We start from the raw sequence: 20,297 nt of genomic DNA on the forward strand, positions 1-20,297 counted from the left end.
AGGACTATATCAGGTCTATATCAGGACTGTATCAGGACTATATCAGGACTGTATCAGGACTATATCAGGACTGTATCAGGACTATATCAGGACTATATCAGGACTATATCAGGACTATATCAGGACTGTATCAGGACTATATCAGGACTATATCAGGACTATATCAGGACTATATCAGGTCTATATCAGGACAATATCAGGACAATATCAGGACTATATCAGGACTATATCAGGACTATATCAGGTCTATATCAGGACTATATCAGGAGTATATCAGGACTATATCAGGACTACAGTGGGGAGAACAAGTATTTGATACACTGCCGATTTTGCAGGTTTTCCTACTTACAAAGCATGTAGAGGTCTGTAATTTTTATCATAGGTACACTTCAACTGTGAGAGACTGAATTTAAAACAAAAATCCAGAAAATCACATTGTATGATTTTTAAGTAATTAATTCGCATTTTATTGCATGACATAAGTATTTGATACATCAGAAAAGCAGAACTTAATATTTGGTACAGAAACCTTTGTTTGCAATTACAGAGATCATACGTTTCCTGTAGTTCTTGACTAGGTTTGCACACACTGCAGCAGGGATTTTGGCCCACTCCTCCCTACAGATCTTCTCCAGATCCTTCAGGTTTCTGGGCTGTCGCTGGGCAATACGGACTTTCAGCTCCCTCCAAAGATTTTCTATTGGGTTCAGGTCTGGAGACTGGCTAGGCCACTCCAGGACCTTGAGATGCTTCTTACGGAGCCACTCCTTAGTTGCCATGGCTGTGTGCTTCGTGTCGTTGTCATGCTGGAAGACCCAGCCACGACCCATCTTCAATGCTCTTACTGAGGGAAGGAGGTTGTTGGCCAAGATCTCGCGATACATGGCCCCATCCATCCTCCCCTCAATACGGTGCAGTCGTCCTGTCCCCTTTGCAGAAAAGCATCCCCAAAGAATGATGTTTCCACCTCCAAGCTTCACGGTTAGGATGGTGTTCTTGGGGTTGTACTAATCCTTCTTCTTCCTCCAAACACGGCGAGTGGAGTTTAGACCAAAAAGCTCTATTAATGTCTCATCAGACCACATGACCTTCTCCAATTCCTCCTCTGGATCATCCAGATGGTCATTGGCAAACTTCAGACGGGCCTGGACATGCGCTGGCTTGAGCAGGGGGACCTTGCGTGCGCTGCAGGATTTTAATCCATGACGGCGTAGTGTGTTACTAATGGTTTTCTTTGAGACTGTGGTCCCAGCTCTCTTCAGGTCATTAACTAGGTCCTGCCGTGTAGTTCTGGGCTGATCCCTCACCTTCCTCATGATCATTGATGCCCCACGAGGTGAGATCTTGCATGGAGCCCCAGACTGAGGGTGATTGACCGTCATCTTGAACTTCTTCCATTTTCTAATAATTGCGCCAACAGTTGTTTCCTTCTCACCAAGCTGCTTACCTATTGTCCTGTAGCCCATCCCAGCCTTGTGCAGGTCTACAATTTTATCCCTGATGTCCTTACACAGCTCTCTGGTCTTGGCCATTGTGGAGAGGTTGGAGTCTGTTTGATTGAGTGGATGGACAGGTGTCTTTTATACAGGTAACGAGTTCAAACAGGTGCAGTTAATACAGGTAATGAGTGGAGAACAGGAGGGCTTCTTAAAGAAAAACTAACAGGTCTGTGAGACTCGGAATTCTTACTGGTTGGTAGGTGATCAAATACTTATGTCATGCAATAAAATGCGAATTAATTACTTAAAAATCATACAATGTGATTTTCTGGATTTTTGTTTTAAATTCCGTCTCTCACAGTTGAAGTGTACCTATGATAAAAATTACAGACCTCTACATGCTTTGTAAGTAGGAAAACCTGCAAAATCGGCAGTGTATCAAATACTTGTTCTCCCCACTGTATATCAGGACTATATCAGGACTATATCAGGACTATATCAGGTCTATATCAGGACTATATCAGGACTATATCAGGACTATATCAGGAGTATATCAGGTCTATATCAGGACTATATCAGGACTATATCAGGTCCGTTGGTCATGGACTTTATTTCCCACTGAATTGTCTTCCCAAAAACTGGGCTGTATTTAGTCCGTCCGTTTTGGTCCAAATATAGCCGAAGGTCAGCCTGATCAGCTTGTACTCATTGAAATGCAGGAGATACAACAATACAATTATACAATATTGCATATAGCATAAGTTTGATTATTATTTTGATATTCACAATATAATAAATATATTGATTTAAAATAAAATAAATCGAATAGCTTGTTAGATGTTCTGATATAGACAGAATGACTGAAAAATCATTAGTTTACAATTTCACAACGGAATTTATTACAATTTATAACCTTCGTGCCTCAAACCTGGGAGGCAGAACGACGCAGTGTTGCCAATTTGGGTTCGACGTAGTCGCTATATTTAGCGAGTATTCAGACCCCTCTAGCGACACATATTCAAAAAAGCGACTAGAAACAAATCTAGCGACTTTTTCTGGTGTTATTGGAGACTTTTGGAGACTCTGACGTGAAAGCACGTATCGTTCTCACTCTTCTCAACGAGCAGCGGGTGCTGCCGTGGGCCCCACCCAGTCCCAAAGCACTCACAGGCGGCCCAGTCGTCGCGCAGCAGTCAGAGCAGGAGATGTTCACCCCTCCGCGTCCAGACTGCAAATGAATCGCGCATGCGGGAAGCCGCCGCTGGCTGATCCCGCCCTGGTTTACATTTTTTTTAAACTATTAACCTGAATTAGGGCCAGACTAGTTACCATCATTTTCTCACTTTGCCATTGACAGTTTATTCTATTGTCTTTTTTTGGTCCATTTAGATTGTTTTTGTATACAATGTAAAAAATGTAATGATTAAAAACGTTCATGTTTTACTGTGACTTGTTGTAGGCTCCTAAGTGGACCATAAGGTTAAAAACCAAATTAAGAAAAAGGGGGGAAAAAAAGAATTAAAAAACGAAGTAACTCCGCCAGAGTGTCTCTTTTGGGTCCCAAGCCCGGATAAAAGAGAAGGGTTGGAATTCTGACATAAAAAAAACAAGAATTGACAGAAGAAAGTTCATTTGTAGTTCTAAACATATTTAGGGTATTTTTTACTCACTATTTGTCTCTCCACCTTGGCAGTGCCCTTAATTACCACAGCTATAAAGGCCACAAAGTCCACCTTCTCTCCACCTTGGCAGTGCCCTTAATTACCACAGCTATAAAGGCCACAAAGTCCACCTTCTCTCCACCTCGGCAGTGCCCTTAATTACCACAGCTATAAAGGCCACAAAGTCCACCTTCTCTCCACCTTGGCAGTGCCATTAATTACCACAGCTATAAAGGCCACAAAGTCCACCTTCTCTCCACCTTGGCAGTGCCATTAATTACCACAGCTATAAAGGCCACAAAGTCCACCTTCTCTCCACCTTGGCAGTGCCCTTAATTACCACAGCTATAAAGGCCACAAAGTCCACCTTCTCTCCACCTCGGCAGTGCCCTTAATTACCACAGCTATAAAGGCCACAAAGTCCACCTTCTCTCCACCTTTGCAGTGCCCTTAATTACCACAGCTATAAAGGCCACAAAGTCCACCTTCTCTCCACCTCGGCAGTGCCCTTAATTACCACAGCTATAAAGGCCACAAAGTCCACCTTCTCTCCACCTTGGCAGTGCCCTTAATTACCACAGCTATAAAGGCCACAAAGTCCACCTTCTCTCCACCTCGGCAGTGCCCTTAATTACCACAGCTATAAAGGCCACAAAGTCCACCTTCTCTCCACCTCGGCAGTGCCCTTAATTACCACAGCTATAAAGGCCACAAAGTCCACCTTCTCTCCATCTTGGCAGTGCCCTTAATTACCACAGCTATAAAGGCCACAAAGTCCACCTTCTCTCCATCTTGGCAGTGCCCTTAATTACCACAGCTATAAAGGCCACAAAGTCCACCTTCTCTCCACCTCGGCAGTGCCCTTAATTACCACAGCTATAAAGGCCACAAAGTCCACCTTCTCTCCACCTTGGCAGTGCCCTTAATTACCACAGCTATAAAGGCCACAAAGTCCACCTTCTCTCCACCTTGGCAGTGCCCTTAATTACCACAGCTATAAAGGCCACAAAGTCCACCTTCTCTCCACCTTGCCAGTGCCCTTAATTACCACAGCTATAAAGGCCACAAAGTCCACCTTCTTAACCTTTAAAATGTCAGGATCCTGCTGGTGAAAGGAAACCCCTGCATCCTGCAGTGTAGGCCTATCCACCACCATGAACTCTTCTGATGCACCATTCAAACCCTCAACTCTTTTCACAGCTGCTAAACTAAATGCTTGTGTTCCTAGCTCCAACAGTGCAGTAGTATCTAACAATACACAACAATACCGACAAATCTAAAATAATTACGAAATATAGATATATGTGAAGACAGACAGACAGACCAGACAGACAGACAGACAGACAGATACACAGAACAAACACACAGACAAACACACACTCACCTTCCTGCCAACTTTAGACCATTTTCACTACACCCACAATAACATGTGTTAAATATGTGTATGGACCAATAGCATCTGTTAAATATGTGTATGGACCAATAACATGTGTTAAATATGTGTATGGACCAATAACATCTGTTAAATATGTGTATGGACCAATAACATCGGCTAAATATGTGTATGGACCAATAACATCTGTTAAATATGTGTATGGACCAATAAAATGTGATTTGATTTAAATGACCCCTGGGTGTGAGAATTCATAATTGAAAAATATATTGAGAAAGGTTGGTAAACCAATACATAGTCTGGGTTGGGGTCAATTCCATTTAAATTCCAGTCAATTCAGGAAGTAGACTGAAATTCTAATTCCAATTCTCCTCAATTAAGACAATTTGGATTATAATTTTGTTTAATTTCTGAATTGACTGGAATTCAAATGGAAGTGACCCCAACCATGTACATAGTCACGATGAAAATGTAGACCTTAATGATATCTCCCTCTCCCACCACTGACCACTGGAAAGGAGAATTATACAGGGACCTGTCGGTCTTCATAGAGATACAGCACCTTGACTTTTAACACATTGAAAAATGTTTTTTTCCTCTCATCAATCTACACACAATAACAAAGCAAAAACAGTTTTCAGACATTTTTGCACAATTATTTTAAAAACAACTACCCGAAAATATCACATTTACATAAGTATTCATACCCTTTAATCAGTACTCTGTTGATGCAAGAATACTCGTGACTACAGCCTTGAGTATTCTTGGGTATGACACTACAAGCATGGCACACCTGTATCTGGGGAGTTTCTCAGTTTCTCCCATTCAAGTTCTCTCCCTCTCCACCTGTCTCCTCCCTCTCTCCCACTCCACCTGTTTCCTCCCTCTCTCCAACTGTCTCCTCCCTCTCTCCCACTCCACCTCCAACCCCCTCTCCCTCCCTCCCTCCACCTCTACCCCTCTCTCCACCTCTACCCACCTCATATCTCAACATAGGAAGGATACGTATAAAGACCTAGAGGAAGAAATGGACTTTACGGGTAGAAGACAAAACATCTGAGGTTTGTAGTGTTTTTATAATTTAATGTAGAAAAGTGTTGTGGAGAAGTTGGGCTTTCATAGAGAGACAGATGATTTAAGGGAAATACGTCTGAATAGTTGTTAGATTAGTACAATACTGATTTCAACTTTACAAAATGATAAGTCACATCTTATTTACATTGGTGTTGATTCGTATTGATTAGCCTAATCAATATGATCCAATCAATATGATCCAATGTGATGTTATAGGCTACAGGGATATGAGGTATGGTATTATTGTTATAGACTACAGGGCTATGAGGTATGGTATTATTGTTATAGGCTACAGGGCTATGAGGTATGGTATTATTGTTATAGGTTACAGGGCTATGAGGTAGGGTATTATTGGTAAAGGTTACAGGGATATGAGGTAGGGTATTATTGGTAAAGGCGACGGACAGCGCCTTATCGTGATTATTATCCGCATGATGAAACTACGTTAGAAGACATGAATCGGAATAATGTAAATCTGTCACTAAAGAAAACACTCTGTTTCGACAAGTCAGTCAAGTAAAGTGACGTGCAACAATGGGCACAGAAACTATTTGAATGTAGGGCTAAATCAACGTTGAAAATGCTTTCTGGCGACACGGATCAGGAAAGTGGTGGTCCCTTTTGCTCACTGCTGTGCGCTCGATATAAGTTGGCCGGTGCACCGTTGCATAATGTTACTCACTGGTTCAGTCGTTGTCGGCACACCTTTCTTCTGAATACAAGCCCCGGTACAACGGGGAGAAACTGATTGCACCTCATGTGATCTCAAGCAGTGCTGAATGTATTTACAGCTGTCTTGTAGTTTCTTTTAATCTTTTGTTGTTGTATTGATGGAATTGTTGTCCTCAAGACTCCATTACAAATGAGACACTGGTCTCAACTGGGCTCCCCTGATTCATTTCAATTAAATATAGAAATAAACAATAAACCATATTTAATTCATTTACATAATTTACATATGAAGCGGCAGCCGCGGAGATGAACAGCGCATGTGTGCTGAAAGTAGGCTAATTCGAGGCTTAATTCACATAAACAGCGTTTATTTTAATTTGACTTTAGGCTACTAACAACAAGAGGGATTTGTGTTGCATACAGAATATCATTGGTTTGTCTCTATGACATTCAGAGGCTGTGCTGCAACCTTCTATAGGCGAGGAGACAAAAACATGGACTTTGCTGGGAAATAATGTCGGATTCTGTCACTATCAATTGACTTTCATCATTTCAACTGGCTACTAAACAACATACTAACTCTGAATCAGTCAGGAACAAGACATTTAGCCTATATTATTATTATTATTATTATTTCAAGGCCAGTTCAGAAATAAATTGTGACTTATGTGTGACATGCTAGAGGCTGGCAGGAGCGCTCAGCACTTCAACAACTTATCAACAACAGCACTTCAACATCATGCCTATACATTTCGCCTTTAGGCTGAATAAAATAAATATATTACTTCAATGCATTATTAGGATATACAGTCATTCTACACAGCCTTTGAATTCACTTTTAGAAACACATTATTGTGAGTGTTTATCCAGGGATATTTAGGTCTCAAGCTGACAGTATTTTCTGTTAGTTCCGTCGTTAAAGGAGCAGGCTATCCCGATACAGACATTCAGACACAGACATCGCCTTTTCTTCTGTAAATGATTGTTTTATGTTTATTAGTTGACCGTCTCCTGCATTCTCTCTCCTCATGAAGGAAGTTAAAATGTCACTTGTGCATTATTTAGGTAGAGTTACTTCCTTCTTGGGACATTGCATTTGGGAGTTTTTGCATCTCGGGTCTGAGATTATTATTATACATTTTTTTATTTAAAGAATATTCATAATTAATTCATAAATAATTAATCAGCCTAGAATACATGAATCAATGTTATATTCTAGTCTACAGGGCTATGAGGTAGGGTATGGGAGATTGACTGCACATGACCGTGAGCAATGGGCATTGAAACTAAATGAAGGGCTAATGTGAAAAGTTAATTCCGCGTTCACAACAACTGGGAACTCAGAAAAATACGATGTCAACGCCCGAGAAAGAGGACCGTTCAAATAGATTTTTCCCAGTCGGACAAAGTCAGAAGATCCGCCTACCCGACCAATCAGATAAGGGAGTGTGATGACGCGTTATCTTACCCGACCAATCATATGGTTGCGGGAAACGCTGCGTTCTCCAATTGGTAAATCTCGAGTTCAAGTTTTGAGGACCAAATAACGAAATACATTCGGGAACGTCACTAAAATTCATAACATCAGGAAAATACAAAAGTTTTGGCCAAAAAAGTAAGTTGGCGTTTACATTTTTTTGGATAACTAGTATTTCAATTATTAGATCACCTGTTTTTTTTACGCACTACAAAGCCTTGACAAGAATGACGCGCTCTCCCCACTATTTATTGTTTCTGCAGTAAGGAATCACCCTCTTTAGAGAATTATTATTGTGTAACTTATCTGCAGGTAATCGTTGTTTTGAGGTAAAAAAAAAAAGCACCTCGTAGCTGTATGTAAACCAGGGAGCTAAATGAACGGCTCTTTCACCGATGCAATTCGGTTACCGACGTTCACCAAAAAGATCGTTCAAAAACAACCTTTCGTTATCGAACGACCCATCACTAGTTGAAACAGGAAATACTAGTATAAGGAAGTAGAGGAAGTAACGGACGTTATCGTCGAGGAAACATGTTTCAGAGGTTTGTAGCGTTCTTTTACAATGTCACGTAGAAAAGTATTTTTGAGAAGTTAGATTATCATAAAGAGAGAGATGATTTAGCGGGTTAAACATCCGCCAAGTTAATACAATATTGATTTAAACTTTAAAGAATGATTATTTTAGGTTTATTTACATTGTTGTTGATTCATAGTGATTAGCCTAATCAATAAGATGTGATGTAGGCTACAGGGCTATGAGGTATGGTATTAGTGTTATAGGCTACAGGGCTATGAGGTATGGTATTATTGTTATAGGAGATTGACAGCACATTAAGGTGATTATTATCTGAGGAAACTGGCTCACTTTCACTTCCTGAAAGAAGACGTGCATCGCAATTTATAGCTTTCATTAAATAAAGTAGTCTGTCTCGTCGAGTAAATGTGACGTTCAACAATGTGCATATAAACGATTTAAATGTGAGGCTAAATCAGATTTTAAGTTTAAAGCTTTCTGGTGACAGATCAGGAAGGCGGTGGTCCGTTTTGCTCACTGCAGTTGCGCTCGATTTAACTTCACCGGCTCGTATATGCGCGTTGTGAACCACGAGTTGAATCGTCAGCACGCCTTTTCTCAGAATGAAACCCCGGTGCGCCGGGCGAGATAAACTGATCGCACCTCAAGTGAACTCAAGCAGTGCATGGGGTCTATTCACTAAACCAGGGACGTGCAACTGGCGGCCCTGGACCAATAATATAAACATTGTTTTGGAACTCAGTCTGGATCTAAACTTCCTGTTGACCTTTAGAATAATAGAAAACACATGGTGCAGTGTGTAAATGTGGTTGTGCATCAGCAGTCAGTCTATTGGCACATGTTAGCTACATGTTTTTAGATTGGTCAATTAGTCTAGCGGTTATACTTGTAGTAAGCATGGTTGAATTACCAACCGGGGTGGGGCCCATTGATCATCAGTTATCATATTAAAAACTGCTAACATTTACCTCCACCCCATGGCAACATGTCCCCATGGCAACATGAGTAGAATTATCTGTAAATCTGAAAATGTTTTCTCCCGACCCATGGGGGTGTATGGATGTGTGTACGCAGACCCATGAGACACTCCGGTCCCTCATGATGTGTTGCGTTTTTTTTTGTGGCCCCCACCCCATCAATGTTCTCCATTCTCCATAAACACGGAACAACAGATAGTCATTACTGCTATTAGCCAATAGAAACACATTGAATAACAGATAGTCATTACTGCTATTAGCCAATAGAAACACATTGAATAACAGATAGTCATTACTGCTATTAGCCAATAGAAACACATTAAATAACAGATTCACTACATGGAACAACAGATAGTCATTACTACTATTAGACAATAAAAACACATTGAATAACAGATAGTCATTACTGCTATTAGCCAATAGAAACACATTGAATAACAGATAGTCATTACTGCTATTAGCCAATAGAAACACATGAATAACATATAGTCATTACTGCTATTAGCCAATAGAAACACATTGAATAACAGATAGTCATTACTGCTATTAGCCAATAGAAACACATTAAATAACAGATTCACTACATGGAACAACAGATAGTCATTACTACTATTAGACAATAAAAACACATTGAATAACAGATAGTCATTACTGCTATTAGCCAATAGAAACACATTGAATAACAGATAGTCATTACTGCTATTAGCCAATAGAAACACATGAATAACATATAGTCATTACTGCTATTAGCCAATAGAAACACATTGAATAACAGATAGTCATTACTGCTATTAGCCAATAGAAACACATTGAATAACAGATAGTCATTACTGCTATTAGCCAATAGAAACACATGAATAACAGATAGTCATTACTGCTATTAGCCAATAGAAACACATTGAATAACAGATAGTCATTACTGCTATTAGCCAATAGAAACACATTGAATAACAGATAGTCATTACTGCTATTAGCCAATAGAAACACATTGAATAACAGATAGTCATTACTGATATTAGCCAATAGAAACACATTGAACAACAGATTGTCATTACGGCTATTAGCCAATAGAAACACATTGAATAACAGATTCACTACATGGAACAACAGATTGTCATTACTGCTATTAGCCAATAGAAACACATTGAATAACAGATAGTCATTACTGCTATTAGCCAATAGAAACACATTGAACAACAGATTGTCATTACGGCTATTAGCCAATAGAAACACATTGAATAACAGATAGCCATTACTGCTATAAGCCAATAGAAACACATTGAATAACAGATAGCCATTACTGCTATTAGCCAATAGAAACACATTGAATAACAGATAGTCATTACTGCTATTAGCCAATAGAAACACATTGAATAACAGATAGTCATTACTGCTATTAGCCAATAGAAACACATTGAATAACAGATAGTCATTACTGCTATTAGCCAATAGAAACACATTGAATAACAGATAGTCATTACTGCTATTAGCCAATAGAAACACATTGAATAACAGATAGTCCTTACTGCTATTAGCCAATAGAAACACATTGAATAACAGAAAGTCATTACTGCTATTAGCCAATAGAAACACATTGAATAACAGATAGTCATTACTGCTATTAGCCAATAGAAACACATTGAATAACAGATAGTCATTACTGCTATTAGCCAATAGAAACACATGGAACAACAGATAGTCATTACTGCTATTAGCCAATAGAAACACATTGAATAACAGATAGTCATTACTGCTATTAGCCAATAGAAACACATTGAATAACAGATAGTCATTACTGCTATTAGCCAATAGAAACACATTGAATAACAGAAAGTCATTACTGCTATTAGCCAATAGAAACACATTGAATAACAGATAGTCATTACTGCTATTAGCCAATAGAAACACATTGAATAACAGATAGTCATTACTGCTATTAGCCAATAGAAACACATTGAATAACAGATAGTCATTACTGCTATTAGCCAATAGAAACACATTGAATAACAGATAGTCATTACTGCTATTAGCCAATAGAAACACATTGAATAACAGATAGTCCAAAACAAGATCTAAAGGAAGTCTTTTCTGGAGTGTCTGTCCTCTATCTGAGAGATCAGAAAGATCAGGAAACATGTATCTTTTTACATGTATTTATCCCCTTATTTTAGTGCCTAAACTATCTCCATATATACTTCCATTCATTTTTTAAACTGGTACCGGAGACCTTCAGATGAGTCTTGAGGCTTGAGGGCGTCCTAGAGGAAAACAGAGAACACCATCATGTTCTCCCAGAGACTCTCATCTTTCAATAGAGTGGTCATAATAGTTTGTAGGACAAACCTTTCAGACGCTACATAAGATTTTGTGAGAAGACCGATTTTCGGGACATCTCATGGTTTGACAAACTCCGCTCTAGCTCTGCCACCTTTCACCGCAGATGCGGAAGGGCGATATCGGCAGATGCAGCATATTGAGACGCAGCCCATGCAACAACAACAAAAAAACTATTTTTTTGATGGGGATTGTTTTATGTTAATTTGATTTCCGCGGGGGCGCGACCATTGTAGGGTTTTTAAATTCATAGACGGAGCTATGGATGCAAGGACTGACCATACATGATATCAACATTAACCTTTCTAGCCCCGGCGTTCCGCTAGTGGAACTCCTCCCACATTCCACTGAAAAGGCAGAGCGCGAAATTATTATTATTTTTTTTTTGAAATATTTAACTTTCACACATTAACAAGTCCAATACAGCAAATGAAAGATACACATCTTGTGAATCCAGCCAACAGGGAAAACACAATATATATTTATGTTAGCTCACCAACAAATAGAAAAAAGCACAGACATTTTTCACAGCACAGGTAGCATGCACAAAATCAACCAAACTAACCTAGAACAAACCAAAGAAACCAAGAAACAACTTAATCAGATGACAGTCTTATAACATGTTATACAATAAATCTATGTTTTGTTCAAAAAATTTGCATATTTCAGGTATAAATCATAGTTTACATTGCGGCTACAATCAGAAATTGCACCGAAAGCAGACAGAATAATTACAGACACCAACGTGACATACCGAAATACTCATCATAAAACATTTCTGAAAAATACATGGTGTATAGCAAATGAAAGACAAAGATCTTGTGAATACAGCCAATATTTCCGATTGTTTAAGTGTTTTACAGTGAAAACACAATATAGCATTATATTAGCTTACTACAATAGCCTACCACACTACCGCATTCATTCATCAAGGCACGTTAGCGATAGCAATAGGCACGTTAGCGTTAGCGAATAAACCAGCAAAAGATATTACATTTCACTAACCTTCATAAACCTTCCTCAGATGACAGTCCTATAACATCAGGTTATACATACACTTATGTTTTGTTCGAAAATGTGCATATTTAGAGCTGAAATCCGTGGTTATACAAAGTAGCATAACGTAGCATAACGTGCTAACGTAGCATCTTTTTCCCAGAATGTGCGGATATTTCTATTAGACTCTCAGCTATTCTGACCAAATAGCTATTCATAAACATTACAAAAAAATACATGTTGTATAGGAAACGATAGATCCATTAGTTCTTAATGCAATCGCAGTGTTAGAATTCTAAAAATATCTTCATTACGACATAAGACTTAGTTATGGTAAGGGAATAACCAAAACCTGAGCGCAAAGCTACTAGTACACAGTTCGACAGATATATGAAATAGCATCACAAAATGGTTCCTACTTTTGCTGATCTTCCATCAGAATGTTGTATAAGGGGTCCTTTGTCCAGAACCGTCGTTGTTTTGGATTCAGAACGTCCTCTTTCCCTCTTGAATTAGAAAGCACACTGGCCATGCGGCGCTAAGCTCTCCAACGTCAACAAAGTCAAACAACGCAACATGCCGAACGTCCCGAATAAAGTTCAATAATCTAATGAAACTATATTGAAAAAACATACTTTAGGATGATATTGTAACATGTATCAAATAATATCAAAGCCGGAGATCATATTCGCCCATAACGACAGCTTTCCAGTAGGCAACAACAGGTCTCTCCACGCGCCTTGCAGAAAACAGAAAATGGGTGACACGTTGTTCCAAGAGGGCTTATTCAACGTCAGACAGAGATAATCAACTCATTTTTCCTCTCACTTCCTCTTGACATCCGGGTGAAGGTGTATGACGTGCACGTATAGTCATACGTATCATGCCCATTTATAGGCAGTCACTTGAACAGAAGATAGATTTCAGACTTTCCACTTCCTGGTCACAAAGTGTGCTGCCAAAGGAGTTCTGTTTTACCCACAGACAAAATTCAAACGGTTTTAGAAACTAGAGAGTGTTTTCTATCCAATAGTAATAATAATATGCATATTGTACGAGCAATAATTGAGAACGAGGCCGTTTAAATTGGGCACGTTTTTCCCCAAAAGTGAAAACAGCACCCCCTGTCCTCATCAGGTTTTAAATTACAGTTTTAACCATGTTTTAAGGCTATGGTGTTTGTTTCCAAACATTGGAGTAAAACAAGCTAATATTTTGGGTTCTGATGCAGTACGACAGTTGAACTGAACTCATGAGACATTTATAAGTTATATTCTTCAAGAATGAATCAGTATACAGTATATCATTCATTCATAAGTCCAAAAATGAATGTAGCAACTAAGGATTCTAGTTTTAAAGACCCAATGCAGGCATGTTTATATCAATATCAAATAATTTCTGGTTAACAATTAATGAAGTACTTTGTTGTAATAGATTTCCCCCCAAAATGGGTTGTTATGGAGTCAGGGGATCCAACCAGGTAGACTAGCTGTTGTTATGGAGTCAGGGGATCCAACCAGGTAGACTAGCTGTTGTTATGGAGTCAGGGGATCCAACCAGGTAGACTAGCTGTTGTTAGGGAGTCAGGGGATCCAACCAGGTAGACTAGCTGTTGTTAGGGAGTCAGGGGATCCAACCAGGTAGACTAGCTGTTGTTAGAGAGTCAGCTAGTGGGGATCCAACCAGGTAGACTAGCTGTTGTTATGGAGTCAACTAGTGGGGATCCAAGTCAAATCAAATGAAAAACATATTGGACTGTGTATGTTGGAATACAATATGAAGTCGCTGATTGTACTCTTTGACCACAGATAGAAAAGGTGTTGTCATTGTTAATGGTTCTTCAACAATGTTCAGAAATATTGACTGTTCTGTTTCTTCTCATTGTAGCTGAGTGAGCTGTGACTTACATCTAAAATGAGTCTCTCTGGGGAGAGAGAGGAGGAGACCACTGCCTCTAAAATGAGTCTCTCTGGGGAGAGAGAGGAGGAGACCACTGCCTCTAAAACGAGTCTCTCTGGGGAGAGAGAGGAAACCACTGCCTCTAAAATGAGTCTCTCTGGGGAGAGAGAGGAGGGGACTCCTGCTTCTAAAATGACTCAAGACACCAGTTCTCAGAGGTAAGAGATTAAATGTAAAATATACAGTTCTCTTGAAGATATAAAATTAAAGGGAAAAGTGTTCCCAAATTACATCAAATGTAGGTCTACAGTCATGGCCAAAAGTTTTGAGAATGACACAAATATCAATTTCCACAGAGTTTGCTGCGTCTTTAGATATTTTTGTCAGATGTTACTATGGAATACTGAAGTATAATTACAAGCATTTCATAAGTGTCAAAGGCTTTTATTGACAATTACATGAAGTTGATGCAAGGAGTCAATATTTGCAGTGTTGACCCTTCTTTTTCAAGACCTCTGCAATCCGCCCTGGCATGCTGTCAATTAACTTCTGGGCCACATCCTGACTGATGGCAGCCCATTCTTGCATAATCAATGCTTGGAGTTTGTCAGAATTTGTGGGTGTTTTGTTTGTCCACCCACCTCTTGAGGATTGACCAGAAGTTCTCAATGGGATTCAGGTCTGGGGAGTTTCCTGGCCATGGACCCAAAATATCAATTTTTTTTCTTCCCCGAGCCACTTAGTTATCACTTTTGCCTTATGGCAAGGTGCTCCATCACACTGGAAAAGGCATTGTTCGTCACCAAACTGTTCCTGGATGGTTGGGAGAAGTTGCTCTCAGAGAATGTGTTGGTACCATTCTTTATTCATGGCTGTGTTCTTAGGCAAAATCGTGAGTGAGCCCACTCCCTTGGCTGAGAAGCAGCCCCACACATGAATGGTATCAGGATGCTTTACTGTTGGCATGACACAGAACTGATGGTAGCGCTCACCTTGTCTTCTCCGGAGAAGCTTTTTTCCGGGTGCCCCAAACAATCGGAAAGGGGATTCATCAGAGAAAATGACTTTACCCCCATCCTCAGCAGTCCAATCCCTGTACCTTTTGCAGAATATCAGTCTGTCCCTGACTTTTTTCCTGAAGAGAAGTGGCTTCTTTGCTGCCCTTCTTGACACCAGGCCATCTTCCAAAAGTCTTCACCTCACTGTGCGTGCAGATGCACTCACACCTGCCTGCTGCCATTCCTGAGCAAGCTCTGTGCCCCGATCCCGCAGCTGAATCAACTTTAGGAGACAGTCCTGGCGCTTGCTGGACTTTGGGAGCCCTGAAGCCTTCATTCACACCAATTGAACTGCTCTCCTTGAAGCTCTTGATGATCCGATAAATGGTTGATTTAGGTGCGATCTTACTGGCAGCAATATCCTTGCCTGTGAATCCCTTTTTGTGCAAAGCAATGATGACGGCACGTGTTTCCTTGCAGGTAACCATGGTTGACAGAGGAAGAACAATGATTCCAAGCACCAACCTCCTTGTGAAGCTTCCAGTCTGTTATTTGAAAACAATCAGCATGACAGAGTGATCTCCAGCCTTATCCTCATCAACACTCGCACCTCTGTTAACGAGAGAATCACTGACATGATGTCAGCTGGTCCTTTTGTGGCAGAGCTGAAATGCAGTGGAAATGTTTTTGGGGGATTCAGTTCATTTGCATGGTAAAGAGGGACTTTGCAATTCATCTGATCACTCTTCATAACATTCTGGAGTATATGCAAATTGCCAACATACAAACTGAGGCAGTAGACTTTGTGAAAATGTATATTTGTGTCATTCTCAAAACTTTTGGCCATGACTGTACATCATTCATTTAAAAGGCCAAAAATGGATTCACCAATTGCAGACTGTAGCTTTAAAAGAAACATCAGGATTTCTAGAAGTTCCACTATACAGTTGTTAAAATGAAGTAGATGAGGTATTGATGTGATATTGATGAGGTGATCTGTCTCCTTGTTTTGTTCAGTGTCCAGAAGCCCAGAGCAGAGTCACCTACAACCAGCCTGCTATCAATGAAGAGTGATCAGCCACCTGCTTTCAGCCAGGAACCATTACCAGATGACAATAAGGAAGTGGAGAGTTTGGACAGTGAGGATGCATTAAAGATCACACAAAACCTTCTGGACAGAAGAAGTAAGACTGTGTTTCATTCAATATTACAAAGAACGGTACAAACGCCCTTATAAAACACACACACAAACTTATGAGTCCCAACTCTCATTCTTTTCCTACAGGTGAAACTCTGCTGACAGTCCAACAAGACATTAAGGCTAAACTGAAACACAAGTATCAACACATATCTGAAGGAATTGGACACCATGGAAACCAAAGTCTGTTAAAGGACATCTACACAGAGCTCTACATCACAGAGGGTGGAAGTGGAGGGCTCAATAATGAACATGAGGTTAGACAGATAGAGATGGCATCCAAGAAACAAACCACACAAGAGAAACCAATCAAATTCAACGACATCTTCAAGCCTTTACCTGGACAAGACAAACCTATCAGAACTGTGCTGACAAAAGGAATCGCTGGCATTGGAAAAACAGTCTCTGTGCAGAAGGTCATCCTTGACTGGGCAGAGGGAAAAGCAAATCAGGACGTTAATTTCATGTTTCCTCTTCCTTTCCGTGATCTGAACCTGAAAAGGGACCAATACAGTCTGATGCAACTTCTTTCCCACTACTTCCCAGAGCTGAAAGAGATTGACAGCATTGAAGTTGGTGAAATCAAAACTGTTTTCATTTTTGATGGTCTGGACGAGTGTCGACTTCCTCTAGACTTCAATAACAATGAGAAGTGCTGTGATGTCACTAAGCCAACCTCAGTGGACGTGCTGCTGACAAACCTCATCGAGGGGAATCTGCTTCCCTCTGCTCTCCTCTGGATAACCACAAGGCCTGCAGCAGCCAATCAGATCCCTCCTGAGTGTGTTGACCAGGTGACAGAGGTACGAGGGTTCAATGATCCACAGAAGGACGAGTATTTCAGGAAGAAAATCACAGATCAGAATCTGGTCAATGATATCATCAAACACATGAAGACATCAAGGAGCCTCCACATCATGTGCCACATGCCAGTCTTCTGTTGGATATCAGCCACTGTCCTTGAGATGATACTGAATGAGGCAGAGAAGGATGAAGTCCCCAAAACTCTGACCCAGATGTACTCGCACTTCATTCTCATCCAAATCATTGTGAAGAACAAGAAGTACAACAAAGCCACAGAGACAAACCCAAAGGAACTGTCTCAGTCAGACAAAGAGATGATCCTGAAACTGGCAAAGCTGGCTTTCCAACAGCTGCAGAAGGGCAACCTGATCTTCTATGAGGAGGACCTGAGAGAGTGTGGCCTTGATGTCACAGAGGCATCAGAGTACTCAGCATTGTGTACAGAGATCTTTAAAGAAGAATCTGGGCTGTACCAAGGGAAGGTCTACAGCTTTGTGCATCTGAGCATTCAGGAGTTTCTAGCAGCAGTGCATGCTTTAGAATCATGTCTGGGCAAGAAGGAAAATGTTTTCTCCCCCACTAGTGATGATGAAGAGAAGGAGTCAATCCAGTTGTCTGACTTACACAGGAGAGCAGTGGACCAGGCCTTGAAGAGTGAGAATGGACACCTGGACCTGTTCCTCCGCTTCCTTCTGGGTCTCTCACTGGAGTCCAATCAGAATCTGTTACGAGGCCTTCTGACACAGACAGGAAGTACAACACAGACGAATGAGAAAACAGTCAGGTACCTTTCATACAAGATCGAGGAGGAATCCTCACCAGAAAGGATCATCAACTTGTTCCACTGTCTGAATGAACTTGGTGCCAACTCTCTAGTTGAAGACATGCAGACCTCCCTGCGATCAGGAACTCTTTCAGAAACAAGACTAAAACCTGACCAATGTTCAGCCCTGGCCTACCTGTTACTGATGTCAGAGGAGGTGCTGGAGGAGTTTGACCTGAAGACATACAACACATATAAGGAAGGTTATCAGAGGTTGCTGCCGGTAGTGAAAACCTGCAAGAGAGCACTGTAAGTTCTGTTATTGAGTTGATGTTTACAGTATCATTATAATGAAGGATTTGTATATCTAACAGATTATCTCCTCTCTCCAGACTGTCTGGCTGTAACCTCACATATGAATCCTGTGAGACTCTGGCCTCAGCTCTGCAGACACCAAACTCCCCCCTGAGAGAACTGGACCTCAGCAACAATGACCTGGAAGACAGAGGAGTGGAGCTGCTCTGTGTTGGACTAACCAGTCCATGCCGCAACATACAGACACTAGTGTGAGCTAACTATCTTCAGTATCCACTGTCTTTATAGTGGTCATATATTTGTAGGAATTATGTGTTATGTTTTTAACATTATTTGAACATCTTGGTAAATATGCAGAAACATACATACGATGTGATAAATATATGAAACTAAGGTTAAATATCTTGAGTGAGTTAGTATGTTTTTAACATAGTCTAATCATGTCCTTTTGTTATTGTCTTAATGCATCTTATTATTATTAAAGCTTTGCATATTTAACAGTGTATCGACATATCTCCTCTCTCCAGACTAGCTGGCTGTAAACTCACATATAAATCCTGTGAGACTCTGGCCTCAGCTCTGCAGACACCAAACTCCCCCCTGAGAGAACTGGACCTCAGCTACAATGACCTGAGAGACAGAGGAGTGGAGCTGCTCTGTGTTGGACTAACCAGTCCACTCTGCAACATACAGACACTAGTGTGAGTTAAATATCTTGACAATTAGTTATTATGTGGATGTTTTAAACATGTGTTAATCATGTGCTCTTCTGCCCTCTAGTCTTGGTCAGTGTGGTCTGACAGAGGGTTGCTGTTCAAATCTTGCCTCAGTCCTGAGTTCACCCAACTCACAACTGAAACAACTGGAGCTGAGAGACAATGACCTGCAAGACTCAGGAGTTACACTGCTGTCTGCTGGACTGGAGGATCCAGACTGTAAACTACACACAATGGGGTAAGTACAGCTGTTTCAGTCAGGTCTGTACTGAGCTGAGTTACACTGCTGTCTGCTGGACTGGAGGATCCAGACTGTAAACTACACACACTGGAGTAAGTACAGCTGTTTCAGTCAGGTTGGTACTGAGCTTAGTAAAACAAATAGTCTGAAAATCTGATGTTTCATCACAATGTTTGTGTCATGGACAAATGTATGGGTTTCCTACAAGATGATTGACACCAGTACACCAACCTAGACAGATGTTGTGTCTCTCTGTAGGCTGTCTGGCTGTCTGGTCACAGAGGAGGGCTGTGCTGCTCTGTCTTCAGCTCTGAGGTCAAACCCCTCCCACCTGAAAGAGCTGGACCTGAGCTACAATCACCCAGGAGACTCTGCAGGGGGACTGCTTTCATCTGCTCTGGTGGATCCCACATATAAACTGATGAAGCTGAAGTAAGTCAGAATAGATGTCCTAATAGTGTGAGCAGCGGTTGTGTCATATGTAGTGTAGCAGGGTCAGTAACATGAGGGCATGATGGGAGGCTGCAAGCCCGACGCCGGCACACTTATGACAACATCCAGCTCAAGTGCAGGGCGCGAAATTCAAAATATATTTTTTAGAAATATTTAACTTTCACACATTAACAAGTCCAATACAGCATTTGAAAGATAAACATCTTGTGAATCCAGCCAACATGTCCGATTTTTTAAATGTTTTACAGCGAAAACACCACGTATATTTATGTTAGCTCACCACCAAATAGAGAAAAGGACAGACATTTTTCACAGCAGAGGTAGCATGCACAAAGCCAGCCTAACTAAC

The 20,297-nt window shown here is 40.6% G+C and overlaps 1 protein-coding gene across 2 annotated transcripts in view; it reads left to right on the forward strand.

The window, feature by feature from the left end:
* Positions 1–5,477: 5,477 nt before the first annotated feature.
* LOC139577778 (NACHT, LRR and PYD domains-containing protein 3-like) overlaps positions 5,478–20,297 on the forward strand; it is a 30,291-nt gene continuing 15,471 nt past the window's right edge. The window contains exons 1-8 of one of the 2 annotated variants that reach the window (XM_071404945.1): positions 5,478–5,554; positions 14,449–14,678; positions 16,476–16,642; positions 16,744–18,532; positions 18,616–18,789; positions 19,066–19,239; positions 19,319–19,492; positions 19,754–19,927. In XM_071404945.1, coding sequence (XP_071261046.1) covers positions 14,476–14,678; positions 16,476–16,642; positions 16,744–18,532; positions 18,616–18,789; positions 19,066–19,239; positions 19,319–19,492; positions 19,754–19,927 — 2,855 coding nt within the window. In that variant the 5' untranslated portion in view covers positions 5,478–5,554; positions 14,449–14,475. Of the gene's footprint in view, positions 5,555–8,045; positions 8,262–14,448; positions 14,679–16,475; positions 16,643–16,743; positions 18,533–18,615; positions 18,790–19,065; positions 19,240–19,318; positions 19,493–19,753; positions 19,928–20,297 lie in introns of those variants that run through there. The other variant, XR_011675407.1, reaches the window with a different exon arrangement.

This window comes from Salvelinus alpinus, chromosome 6 (assembly GCF_045679555.1).
Source record: "Salvelinus alpinus chromosome 6, SLU_Salpinus.1, whole genome shotgun sequence".
Classification (NCBI taxonomy): Eukaryota; Metazoa; Chordata; class Actinopteri; order Salmoniformes; family Salmonidae; genus Salvelinus; species Salvelinus alpinus.